The sequence below is a fragment of the Temnothorax nylanderi genome, unplaced genomic scaffold (genome assembly GCF_030848795.1).
Source record: "Temnothorax nylanderi isolate EJ_2023f unplaced genomic scaffold, tnyl_v1.0 TNYL_tig0077_pilon, whole genome shotgun sequence".
In the NCBI taxonomy this organism is placed as follows: Eukaryota; Metazoa; Arthropoda; class Insecta; order Hymenoptera; family Formicidae; genus Temnothorax; species Temnothorax nylanderi.
In genome coordinates, this window is record NW_027249139.1 from 299 (window position 1) to 14,218 (window position 13,920).

At 37.8% G+C, this 13,920-nt stretch overlaps 1 protein-coding gene across 3 annotated transcripts in view; it reads right to left on the bottom strand.

The window, feature by feature from the left end:
- Window positions 1-3,825: 3,825 nt before the first annotated feature.
- The window catches only part of Rim (Rab3 interacting molecule), a 58,876-nt gene continuing 48,781 nt past the window's right edge, over window positions 3,826-13,920 (bottom strand). Inside the window, exons 21-26 of one of the 3 annotated variants that reach the window (XM_071709438.1) lie at window positions 10,477-10,693; window positions 6,752-6,966; window positions 6,534-6,676; window positions 6,308-6,442; window positions 5,455-5,568; window positions 3,826-4,435 (exon numbers count right to left, since the gene is read on the bottom strand). In XM_071709438.1, the coding sequence (XP_071565539.1) occupies window positions 5,557-5,568; window positions 6,308-6,442; window positions 6,534-6,676; window positions 6,752-6,966; window positions 10,477-10,693 (722 nt within the window). In that variant the 3' untranslated portion in view covers window positions 3,826-4,435; window positions 5,455-5,556. Of the gene's footprint in view, window positions 4,436-5,454; window positions 6,443-6,533; window positions 6,677-6,751; window positions 6,967-10,476; window positions 10,694-13,920 lie in introns of all 3 variants that reach the window. The other 2 variants (XM_071709436.1, XM_071709439.1) reach the window with 2 other exon arrangements.

Consider the following 13,920-nt stretch of genomic DNA (forward strand, 5'->3'; position numbering starts at 1 on the left):
CGTAATTTACGTGTTTTTCTTTTCTGTTTTTTTTTTAACGAAAAATTACACACTTTCTCTAACGCCCGCTTTTTTCCGTTCCCTTGAACATATTCTCTTCCTCTTCCCTCCTCCTCTCTCTTTCTCTCTCATACTCACACACATACACACACATTCTCTCTCTCTCTCTCTCTCTCTCTCTCTCTCTCTCTCTCTCTCTCTCTCTCTCTCTCTCTCTCTCTCTCTCTCTCTCTCTTATTCTCTGTCATTTTCTCTCTCATACATATCATACTTATTCCCTCTTACTTTCTTTCTTTCGTCCGCTCTCTTATTCTTTAAATAAATTCGGACGTGTTTACTATTGATAAATTAGAAATATATGGATCGCACGTCGCGGACACGTTTCAAGCGATGGGCGACTTCGGACAGCGATATTCCTCTTTTCTCTTCCGCTTTTCGTTTAATATTAAGATCGCAAACTGCTCGCGTTCTTACGACCGACTCGTGACTCGCTCTAGAAAAATATTGACCAAGACGCCCCAAAAGATTCACTACTTTGACTGAAAGTCGTGCGTTTAGAAAAGAAACACAGAAGAGTCTAATTGAGAGATCCGACAATTAATGCGCGCGCCGGCGCGTTTGTCGCAATGTTGTCAAAATCGATCGTAAAAATGATCGACGAAACGATGATATGCGGTCTAATCACTTCCGGTTCCCGGTGCGTTCGGATATATACGAGTCGTTCGTGAGCTTACGATATAAGCACAAGATCGCCTAAACTACGTCGGACTTCGGACTTTTTCCTATGAGAATAGTCGATCATTCGTTTTACAGCTCGATGATTTCCCTTCCTCTTTCTTTTCGCTCGTACACACACATACACGCACATTTTCTCTCTCTCTCTCTCTCTCTCTCTCTCTCTCTCTCTCTCTCTCTTATTTTATTTTCCCAGTTTTTCATCTCATGCACTTGATGCACGTATACACACAGGACAGGTACGCACACCCACGCGCACGCACATCCTACCATAGTTGTAAACCTAAATTGGCTCTCTAAATTTGACAAAAGTGGTACCCCTTGGCTCTCAAGCATTTTCATCCGCGTAATGTTTCCTTCTTTGTTATCATTTGTTAGATTCTTCTTTTTTTCTCTGAATTATACGCCCCCATTTTCGCACATTAGCTTCTACTATTCGAATCGATAATAGTTCTCGGGGTTTCACCCCGATCTCTTTCATTGAGTTAATTAATAATATATAGGTACAAAGTCGGATAATAATTTGTGTTCCGTAGTTTCGTAGTTTAATAATACGTATATACGTGTGTGTGATTCATGTGATGCGCGTGTCCGATCCTAGAATTGAGCATGCCTATGTACAAATGGGCATGGCAAGAATAGAAATCGACGGGTGCACTCTTCGCGCTGTTTCTCATGACAAATCGACGATTCTAATCGGTATCATACGAATTGTATTAGTATTATTACGGTAGATATCATTCGCGATGAGCGAATTTACGTTACTTTCGTTACACTCGTAAAATTTTACGGCACGCAATTCTTCTCGACACGGAGAACAATTTCGTCTGCCACTTCGTCACTACTCTTCGTCTACTACTCGCAGTACGCATAGTCATGTAACAATTGCGAATTTCTCAATTTCTCAAATCGCTCGATTGCTCACGCGAGCGCAGTCTTCGCAAATTTTCGTGATACAAATTCTACGATTTTCTCTCAGCTCTAAGTGTAACTTAAACGGATTTGTGTCAATCGTTTTACTTGTCGAAAACGCAAGAAACAGCTCACGAAGAGACGAGTGTCGAGTCAATTTCGCGAAGAATCTTATACAGCTGTCTGTAAACGACACGTTACAAACTGAAGAGTTATCTAGTAGTCTTGTATATTTTATCAGTTAACTATTACAGAATTATGCTTGTGTATACGTCGTCTCACGATCTCGATAAGTTCTCGTGCACTTGCAAAATATGTACTTAGAAATCAGCTTATAGTAATATCTTAATTTTTTTTTTTCACAACAGTACTTTACATATACATCTCTTTGTCTTCGGATAGAACTCTATTTTTCTGTCTTTGTTTTCTCACGAGTAAAAAAGCTTCTTTCTTTTTGCTGTACGCCTCTAATTTAAGCATGTTACAGATATGATAAGATACCACTTCTTTTATACAATTCCCTCGTTCCCCTAAAGCTCGATCGGTCTCCCGATTACGAGAAAGATTACGTTACTTAGGATTTATCGTGAACAATCGGATTATCGGTGACATCTACATAGCTCATCTGTAAATTAACGATACTTGTTATCTCGTTCGTCAAACTCTAAGCTAATTGTAAGTCTTACGTCATAACTCACTTAACGACGGACTGCATGTATTTCGATGGCGTTTCGATATAATCTCAGCACGCGTATCAAACTCGGCGCTTACATTATTCTCGATCTTACCTCAAAGGATCGCGTTTGCAAATCGCATAGAAATATTGATATAGCGAAGAGCGGAAACGTGTGTGAGTGCGAATGAGACAATCGTTTCAAGTTGCAAAGCAAAATATTATATTTGGTCAATCATAGTAAGAATTGTGATAAGAGAGCGACCTTAATATCGCTGAATCTTACGATTTTTATGATTCAAGTGACGTGACGCGAATTATAGAAATTTCTCTACATTCGAACCTATATCTCTATCAAATTTTTATAGTGAATCGGAAATTTATAAAAATATACGTAATATACCCATATATATTGAAGCTTGCATGCCGTTTGTCAATTTTTTTCGGTAATATCCAAGGAGTACCTTCCAACTATACGATAATTCGTGATCCAAAGTATATCACATAAAAAGCTTACTTCGTGAGAGATTAACAAGCCTCACAAAGAAAATTTGCGCAGTGATTTTTTCCAATTTTCGCAATAGAGTGCACCTAAATTGTGACATAAATATTAATGCAAATCGTAATAATACCTGAAAAATATTGAAAACTCGCTTTCTTTCACAGATTTTTTCCCTCGTACTTCCAAATCTCATAGTATAATTAAATTGAAACGTTTGTCTTTTACACGCTTAGTTACACGCCAAATCTTGAAAACTTCACAAAAAATAATGTTCTTTCTCTTTCTCTCTCTCAATCTCAATCTCAATCTCTCTCTTTCTTTCTCTCGATCTTTCTCTCTTTTTCTCTCTCCCTCACTCTCCCACTCTTTCTCTCTCTCTCTCTTTCTCTCTCAGAGGGCACAAATGTAATTATTTACTAATTCACAGCAGACGTGCATGTGCATGCTCGCTGAATATATCTTCGCAAGTGTTCGCATGAAGAAAGATCGAACACATAGCACGGTAATTAAGATATAAAATTAACAGCAAGCATTTTTTTACGCGCTTCTTACAGAGATTTACAAAGCCTCTTAAATATTTAGTGGCGTTTCACTGTTTTTGTACAAAAATCAGTACGAAAGAGAATTTTTGCCGCGACGTGTCCCGTTTACGCAAGTTATATGGGCGGTTTGTTTGTTTCTTTTTTTTTTTAATTTGTTTCAATCTGGTTCTTATACGTGAATGAAATCTCCAAATAAAGCTTTCAAACGAAGCTAATTCGTAACTGTTCGGGTAATAGCTTCTTCATTCTGGCTTCGAGATTATTAATTTAACGAAAAGATCCAAACTAGATGTGTAGGAATCGATTTATCAGTCTGCTTCGTACTTGAGAAATATAGTACATATGCCTGCTCCATATTTTCTACGTCATAATAATTACCTCATTTTTTAGACACAGATTATAAAATAATATCTAAAAAGCCAAGTAACACGTGCTAATACGATAACCAATAAACGTCAGTATTCAGGGGACAAACTGTATAATTAATTATATCATCGTACATTCTAATTATTCCGATGCTAATTACTTAGAAAATGTTAAATTAAATCAAATCTATAAATTAATGGAAAATGCCGAAACTATAACGACGATCATCGTAGAAATCGTAAATCAACGAGAATATAAAGTAAACATCATTACCCATTCAAACCAGCGCGCACATATCGCAAATTCTCATATCATAGTGTTATTATAATATTTACATTAAATAATACATGCTCTGACGGTGACATTTTTGACTAAAAATTTGACAACGATAAATGTCTTTTAGCCGATCGTTTCGGAGATCGACATTTAGTACTTGAACTGTCCTAAATTATATACAAAGTTTGGAAATGTCTTCTCATTTTGAAAATGTCTCAACATTTTTAGTCTCTCTCGCGTGCCGTTTAAATGAAGTCTGTGACCGTTTGTCGCTTCATACTTCTCACTATGTTCATGAATTCCTTACTCACTTAACCACATTTAGATTCACTGAAAACGAGTGTCATTGATCGTTCCACATCTTATTTATCTAGTACACCACATTTGAGTTCACATCTATCCCGAACTTGCTTGATTTAGTTTGTTTCACTGCAAATAAAATAAACAAATGTGTTACTAATTATCAATACACAACATCACTTACTTTTTATGAAATATTGAATGATAAAGGTTCTCGTTGCAGATTCAAGCATCGTACGTCATCATATATAGGTATATAAATTCACAATTGTTCTGTCGTGAGATTTCTGCACCATTCAATATCTCAAATTGATTGTATCTTGAAAACATTTCGAGAAAATATACAAGAGGATACATAGGACTCCGAATACGGCACAAACTTACCTTTATTTATTTTTCGCACATTTTTTTATATTCTTAAAAATTCAAGCATATGTATATGTATCAAAAACTTTCACGACTTACTTATTTACAAGGAAGTTTGAACGAGTCATGAAAAAAAGAATGTATAATAATATTGTGCAAAGGTCGAAATTAATAACGTGTTGTGTATCAAGCAATGTCAGGAAATCTATAAAAATCGTTCTTATATGGGCAAGGAAAAATATTAAACTTACAAAGTGCAAATAGCAAATTCAAGGACTACTGGAAATCGAACTTTTCCCCACGTCGAACTAAATTTCGTAGGCAAAGGCATATTCCTTCTACAAGTTCGGAAAGGTAAAATCGATGCACATAGCACAAGGCAACGAAGTTTCGACCGCACATACGATAACGTAATATCGTGTCGTTTCTGTTATCGACTCTTATGTCGCTACTTCGAAGCCGAAATGGAAGTATTTTCATAGAGGACAGGCATTTTCAAAGAAGAACAGGAGATTTCTATACAGAACGGTGGAAATGAAAAGAAGAATATTGGCAACAACAAATGTGTATCAAGATTTCGCATGGGTACTTGAGAAAATCAATCGAACCGTTAAATGTCCTGAAAGGGCATTAAACGAGTAATATTGCTGTTTTGATCGTCAAAATATTACGAATAGATATATTGCAATCATCCCGGCGCCTTTTTATTCGTCGCCTTTTATGTACCCACGTTAAATCGTTGTCTAACTATCTACGAACGATGCCTTGATCTCAGTGCGTACCTAAAACTATCTGGCGCTCCGGGAACATGGCTGCTACGTCTACATCTAGTCTACATACAGACTAGTGGCTCGTCTGATATGCCGTACATGATATGTGATGTACTAGTGGTGTTTCTAGAAAGACATATCCTTTCGCACGTTCTTTCACTCTTTTGCAAAATCTCGCATCGCCTTGTTTATATCTCTTGTTTTCATTCCGGTCCCGCAGAATTTTCAATTATCCGTACAATCGCATTTCTCATACTGTGTACCCCTCGTTAAACTGATTTTACCGTATTCAGAGCCAAACGTCACTCGTTAAGTAGCTTTAGGCTTCGACATTAATAGCCTACGGGGGATACGCGTCGGGTGTGTTAAGATTCTTTTCAATTCTGTCAACCGTAGTGAAGAATATGTAATATTACGACATGATAGAGAATTGTTTATATACTTCTCTCAACTTTTATACGGTGGATGTAGCGGTGTAATCCGAACTCTCTATCCCCTAACATATTTATTTGATACTACATGTAACATCATCAAGCGATGACTTTATGCGTGTCACTTAAGTTATTAAAGACGTTTATAACAATTTCCACACACTTTTTAATTGTTTAATCAGTTAAAGTAAATGTAATACTATCTTGTACATCGAGACTCGTGCATTACGGTATTTTGTTAATGATAAAAGCGACTAAGTGCACCGCGATAGGAGCTCGAACTCAGTTGTGTCTGCTCTACTTTGTCAGTAAATATATATATAAAAGGAATATTTCGGTACGTTCTTCGAGCAGTCATTCTTTTAGATCTTAAAAGAATCGAGAGACGTGACCGAAGATCGACGGGACAAAGCAAGAGATGGAGCTCCACTGACCATGGCTTGAGTGTCAAACAGCTTGTACCATCCGATCAACTCCTGACTGAGGTCCAGCTCATCTAATACGATCTGTGCAATACCCATGAACACTTTTTTCCCCTCTATCCGACCATAGTCACCCCATACTGTCACCTGGAATCATACATAACGATGTTGCAATTAAATATATGCGCATAAAACTGTAAGAATTAAAACAAAAGAAACTAGAAGAAGATGCACATACCTGTAATATACAACCCCGCCAGTTTTCTTTAAATGCCAATACTTGCTGATATAGTGGATCCAATGTTTTTCTGTGTGCCATCGTGGTTTTCGCTTTCTCTATACACTTTTTACCGTTCACCAGATATAGCTTCACGTAAGGAGCTGGAATAAGAACCGAAGCTAAGCGCGTCCGCATCACTTGTCGGCGATCACGAAGTTTATCGAAGTTTAACTAACCTGGTATTACTTTGCTGCCTTGTTTCGTTTTAAGGTCTTTGGCACGTACGACCTCTACTTCAAGGTATCCCTTCTGAATTTGCCTGAACGACAGCTGAATCTCGCCGAGGCAACGGGCACCGAGTGCTTGCCTTCCGACCATTTGGCCCGGTCCAAGATCTTCGATGAAGTCTCTCAACTGCCCCTCGCCTGCCATTCGCAGACTGGGAGACCAACTGCAGTTTTCAAAATTACACATTTAGCAAGGAAACGCAACTCGGTCGGAATACTACGAAAGTATGAAGTATGATTCAAAAGAAAAACGTTTGAAGAAGTAAAAGAAGACTCCGGGTGAGAAGAGTGAAAATTTGGCTTATAGCGTTTACCGTGCGACCAATGGAAAAATGGAAACTATTCTTAATAAACTTTTCCCTTTTCCCTTCTTTTGCTCGCACACTAAACTTATACAAGATTATGTGCAGAAGAATGATTTTGACTGTTCTAAATGCGCGGTAATCCACAATAGAAAAAATAAAGCCCGAAAACTGCAAGCCGAAAATTATACTGTTCGAAGGAACTCTCTGATGCAATGAAGAAAATGCGAAGGATAAAAACCATAAACGAAAATAATATTCCGCAGGAGCGAGGGACAATTCTCGCAAGCCTTCGACGAAAGTTGTAAAAGATAGAGAATACACCTCATTCAGTTTGAGATAAGAAGAACTCACGCTGAAAGTGTAGTGTCAGTGTATAGTGAGTAAATATAATATTATACACATATAAAAAAAGAGATTTTATAAATAAGTTTAAAAACAACATACCAGACTGCTAATAACGCATGCATTTTAATATAATTGCGCAAAGAGAGATTTTAGACAATTATAAATATATAACAGTAATCAGTCCACTTCGATGTACATAATCGAGAGAATAATGTAACGCAAAGCATATATAATAGTTTCATTAATCAATTAAAAATGCAATATAAAAATTGTTTTTATATTCGATAATTTTAATATGCGACTGAGTACTGTTTTTTTTTATTTTTTTGCTCACATTTATCTACTTAACATGCTTTACTAAAATCTTAGGAGTAGAAAACATAATCAAAAAGATTTATATTAACTTACACTTACTTGTCGTCGCTATGCTACGCGCCGTTGGAAAGATTCACGTTACTAAAGCTAAGCGGATCTTTTTAAAAAGTTTTGCTATAAATATAAATATATCCATATCGAACGTATATAATCATATTCAAAGTTGTTATTTTAATAGCTAATTATACTTATTGTTAGAAATATTTTCGTAGTATCTTATGAAATAAACGTACGTCTCTTTTGTGACATAATTATAACTAATAGCATTATCAGTTGTTCAAGATATATTGCTGTAATGATTTTAATATATTTGAGTATCGGATAAAGTCATACGAATAGAAGTTCTCACATCCGATTGCACTCAATCACTTTGTCCGAAGTTTCGACCATATTTAGGTACGAAATACCGCTGCCAAGGAGTAAAGTAATAATTATCGAGGTCATTATTCGTAAACATGTGCCGAATCGACAGAACGCTTATATCCTGTAAGTCACGCATACCTACATTTAGCCTATTTTTAATCGTCGACTCTGTTCCCTCGAGCTGGAGCGTACTTTAAGAGGTGCACACGCTGTACAGTACCTATTCTACGATATATCAAACACACTTTATGGAAACGACAAGAGATCCATAAGACAGAAGGGATTACTTTCCAAGGAACGTCGATATCTCAATAAATAGTATAGCCCACTATATATAAAAGACAATGGATCGTACAGAAGTAGGTGAAAACCATTGGAAAGATATGGGGGCCTGCGAAGCCATTCTTAGGTGACATTCGGCATATTCACAGGGTGATTTTTCTTACCATGTAGATAGAGAATATGACTCCGCGACAATGAGATATCACATTGACATATAATAGATACAAAAGTGCGTGTGTGTACATGTGTGTAGGTGTGTGTGTATGTTACATATGTGCAACGGTGCTCCGAGATAATGCGGTACAATCATTTGCCACAATCAAGCACTTAAGCCAAGACGACAACAACACCGATAATGAACGACATTATTCTTATGGGCGCTTTCATTTCTCGAGCAGGGATAACAGAATGTCGATAGTAAGTAAAAGAAGACAGAAAAAGACAGCAGAATATAAATCCCACAGCCAATTCGTCGAAGACTATACCTTATAATACATTTTCTCCTCGCATTATAAAACTGTTATATAGTAAATTTTATTGATACGAAAAAATATTACATTTTCTAAAATGTAATCGTGATTATATGAATTATTATCCAATTATTATATGTCGAAAACTCACTAAAATTAAAAAAGAAAAAATAAACAGGTGTAAAACCAAGTTATTCGTCTTGCAGTGAAACATGATAGTATGATAGTATATATACAAACATTAATTTTTTTATTTTTATGTGGCTTTCATATATGTATATAACGCTTTAGTATATGATAAATAGAAAAAGGATATATGATTGAGAAAAATCATAGATAATCTGAATTGCAAATTAACAAAAGTTGAAGAGGCATGAGAAAAAGCGTGTGGCCGCAATCACGTAATTACACAGTTCAAATTATGGATATATATTGTTCACATATCTTCAATCACGTTTGAAGATTTAATAATCAATCTGAAAGGTTTACGATTTTCTGTGTAGACAGATCTTGGCGTATAAGGAGTAAGATAAATAAGCCAGCAGGATTATTCTTCGTCTATAACTAAGATAATTCTATGATAACAATAATAACAATTCATGACTCGATAACAATTATTTTGATGATATTTATGCAATGCATAAATAAGACTTGAAGCAATTTTTGCGATTAACAGTATCCTCTATGAATGACAAAGAATAAGTTCCTATTGGCTAAAGAATGAGGTGGCAATAAACTGGCGTGTATATTGATAAACGATAAGCAATGAGCTGCGAGTTGTCAACATCTCACAAGTAATGGACTCTTTAAACAATATTCGAAAGCAAATAGTCATTAGGCATAAATCGATGATAAGCGATCTACAATTATATCAATGCTCAACATTACTGCTCATAATTTCTAAGAACTTTTTAAAATAAAAATCCAACGCAACACGAGTTTATATTAAATTACATCTGTGTGTGTATGTGTGTGTTTTATTTCACCCTTCCATTTTTAATTTTTATTTCATTATTTCACTTATTGTTCGACTTTCCTTCAATCTCATGGAACCGAAATCTAATAAACATGAGAAACTCAGAGATATATTTTAAAGAGTCTAACTTTCTAATATATTTAATATACAGTAGAGGTGTACTCCAAGTACAAAATATGTTACTCTTGCTCAAGAATATTTTCGGAATTGTCTTCCGATAACAGATTAATTAACGAACTCACCTCTTTCATTTCGTATACCTCAATTACAACTTACAGCTCATCTCGTTTAGTCAAGGTGCACGCGGCCTACAGAGGGGCAGAATGTAAGTGAAACCGTAGAGAAATAGTCGGCAGGGCCAGCATCAAATGATAGAAAAGAAGAGGACAGAGAAAAGAAGGAGAGAGAAAGAGAAAGAGCGGCGCGCACGCGAGCGAGAGAGAGAGAGAGAGAGAGAGAGAGAGAGAGAGAGAGAGAGAGAAAGTGTGAGTGTATGTATCAGGAATCTCGCGCTTCCGCTTGCAGAATTGGTCGCCACAGGTGGAGTCCACTACTTACGAGCTTCCTTCGGAACTAGAGATCGAGTTGAGACTTCCGGCCGTATCGCTGGCTGCGGATCCTGCCAGTTTGCTGTCAAAGCGCTGATAGACCGGCACTATCTCCTCGGATCGTTGTATGCTGCTCGGCGTGCTGTTACGCTTCCGGCTCGCTAAGCCGGCATTGCGTGCCACGGCGCCGGCGCTTCCACTGGTGCTGATGAACATCCCGCCGCATTCTGCGTTGTAAACCAAACAAGAAATACCGCTAAACTATTGTCTTTCACTAATATCTACGTGCGCCAGTAACTGCAGCGGCTCATCGCTCCCTCATCCTCAGGTATCCAAGAGGGCTGCCGAATTGCCGGTCATTAATTTAGCGTGTCTCCGTACGAGCAATGATGAAATCACAGAACAACAAACACAATTTCAGTATGTAAGATATTTGTTGATTATTTCTCTCTCCCTCTCTCTCTCTCTCTCTCTCTCTCTCTCTCTCTCTCTCTCTCTCTCTCTCTCTCTCTCTCTCTCTCTCTCTCTCTCTCTCTCTCGCAAATTTTTTCTTCTTTCATGCTCTCTTTCCTTTGCTCTCTCGTTTTTGCTTAAGTCTCCCTGTTCGCTTTCCAGAAATACTTTAATTGTCAGTGGTAAAAAATGCAGAGCTGGAATGAGATCTTGTAATTCGTGAAACACTTTGAATTGAATTCTACATAGATAGGAAAAGGGAGTGTAAAAATGTATTGAAGTGTGATATTTGGAGTGAAATGTAACGAGATAACATTGCGAGAACATTTGCATTTGACATCAACACAAAGAGTATATTTAATCTTAGTACCCTACGTAATAAACTTTAAGGTCTGATGTTTGTCGTGTCATAAATAATAACGCGATAGCGTTTGCATGAATCATAACAGAATACTCTCTCTGGGACTACTAAATGCAAATAAAATCGATTTATAGGGACAAGAAATATCACTGACGATCCAATAAGAGTTTGTTTGAATAGCAATAGATAGAGCGCAAAAGCACATATAAACGAATCTTTAGCTGTCTATCGCGTGATATGTTTTATTAATCCTTTTTTAATTAATTTATGCAGGCTGTCGAGACAAAAGTTAATCATAATCAGAAATAATTTATATATAATTTTTCATGTACGATAATGCTGTATGTAAAATTTAATTAGTAGTAACTAAAAAAAAAGTCACTTGACATGTATATGATTATTTAATATATTCTCCAGATTCGCCTTAAGTACGTAGATAATTATATGTATATACAATTATATAACACACATATATTTTGTACATTTATAATTTGTACAGCAGTTTTAATGAACAGAATAAAGATTTATAATTATCAAATCGGTACATAAGGATTGTCCGGTAATAATTTATGGCACATTCAACGATGAATTTGTAATCAGTGATATCGCAGAAATATATATATATGTATATATCGTAACGTAAATATGCTCCGTAAAAGCATTGCAACGATTCAGGACATCGAAAAGTCAAAAGCCGTGTGAATAGCGCACTCTCACCTTAAGCACGTATCAACAGCGGCTTCTAAGAAATAATAAAAAAATAACGTATCACACAGGTGGCCAACTTACCTCGATGCAATCGAGAAATTCAAATTGACCACGCGATGATCTAGATTCAAAAGCTGTATGGAACGGAACGATTATAACGTGACACACGGTGCCGAGACACTATTCTAGAGTCACGAAAAGGCGCCAGCACAACTATACTTGTGCAACTAGGATATGAGTTTCCTGATCTGCGTGGCTCGCGTCATATCGGAATAATAAGAAAATAAGTGGAGATCGGATTAACTGGAGACGCGTGGACTCTGCATCTCTAAAGGAATACCGAAAAAAGAGGCGGACAATTTGACACGCGTATCGATACGGCTAGATTACAGCCCAGGAAACTCGTGCGAACGTTCCTCTAGAAATAACGTATCAATGCTACGTAGAAATAGCATCTACGATCTAGAATAACGAGAAGGAAAGGAATCACCTCGTGACCATTTTTAGAAACGTGCAGATTCGCAAAATACTGTCTCTCTTCGATTGTCTAAAGTCTTAAAAAAAAAAAAAAAAAAAAGAAAGAAAGAGAAATAATACTCGACGGCAAAACGTGGATCCTTTGCGGACCCGCCGTACTGAAAACGGTTCAACTTTTAGGCAAGAGAGTATTTTCCGACAACAATCACGAGAGACTCGCACGACTCCGACTAAAGCACGGCCTCTAAAGAGTGATGTGTGGTGTGTTTCATTGTTGCTGTTAACATCGGTAGGGTTGGACGGTAGCTCTTGTTCTTCCTATCGCAAGTCCACCTGCAACGTGTACTCACATTTCGTCGAAGGCTTGATCCAATTTTACGATTAATGGAATTGGAAAATACCTGAGTAAAAACCTCTATCAGTGTCTCGCTTTTCCACTTGTGCGAACAATCTTTATTACGCGCGATATGGACTATGCGTATCGTCATGTTCGGCGACATAACAGTCATTGCCCAAACGCTCAGAATTCATTCTGTTGCGAAAACGTACGGATTTCGAAGGCAATGGTAAACGCGACCCCTCCCCCCTTCCCCCCATGTAAGACATAAAGATCTCCTTCGACCGGCCGTTGTCGACCGCTCCCGCGTCGATGCAAAAATAATGAGGAAAATAAAGCGAAAGAGAGATGAAAAAGAGAGGAGGTCTACTGAGAGAGAGCAAGTCGGACCTGTCCCCGTCGCCGCTCCCCTCGCCGTCGCTGCTCGCGGAGCTCGGCTGCCGACCGCTCCTACCACCGACCGTATCCTCCGGCGGCAAGACCTCCTCGCTCCTGTGAACTGTAAAGGACGACTTCCCCTTCTTCCCGAAACCCAGCCGCCGTTTCCGTCCTTCCTCGCCCACGCATGTACCACCAACAGACGCACGTGGTATGTTATGGATTTTGCGTGATGTGATACAGTTTTGTTGTTCGTTTCGTTTCGTTTCGTTTCGTTCGTTCGTTCGTTCGTGGTTGCAAGTTGCGGTAGCAAGAGCAACAGTTGTGAAAACGTGATGTCAGTTTATCGAGTCGATTTAACAGGCGTAAACGTAATTTTTTTTCCATAAGAGAGTACCGATACGAGTTTTTTTATTGTTTTTTTTTTTTATTTTGGCGAGATCGGTCCAGCAAATCGATGATGGTGATCCGTGTGGAGTGTTCCGTGAACACGAGCGCACGAGCACGCGGAGCGACGATCGGCCGCCGCGATGAAAAATCGTGCAGGTGGGTGCAGATCGATGACGTGAATGGTCCCCCAGCGTCGAGAGGTGGTTGGTTGGTAGAAGTAAAGTGTGAGTGTGTTCATGTCGAAGAAGAGGCAGATAGAGATGAGGAGGGATGGCGGAGAAAACAAGAATACAATTAGAATGTACATACTGCCCCGCTTATTGGGTTTTTTTGCTTTCTCTACGATATGC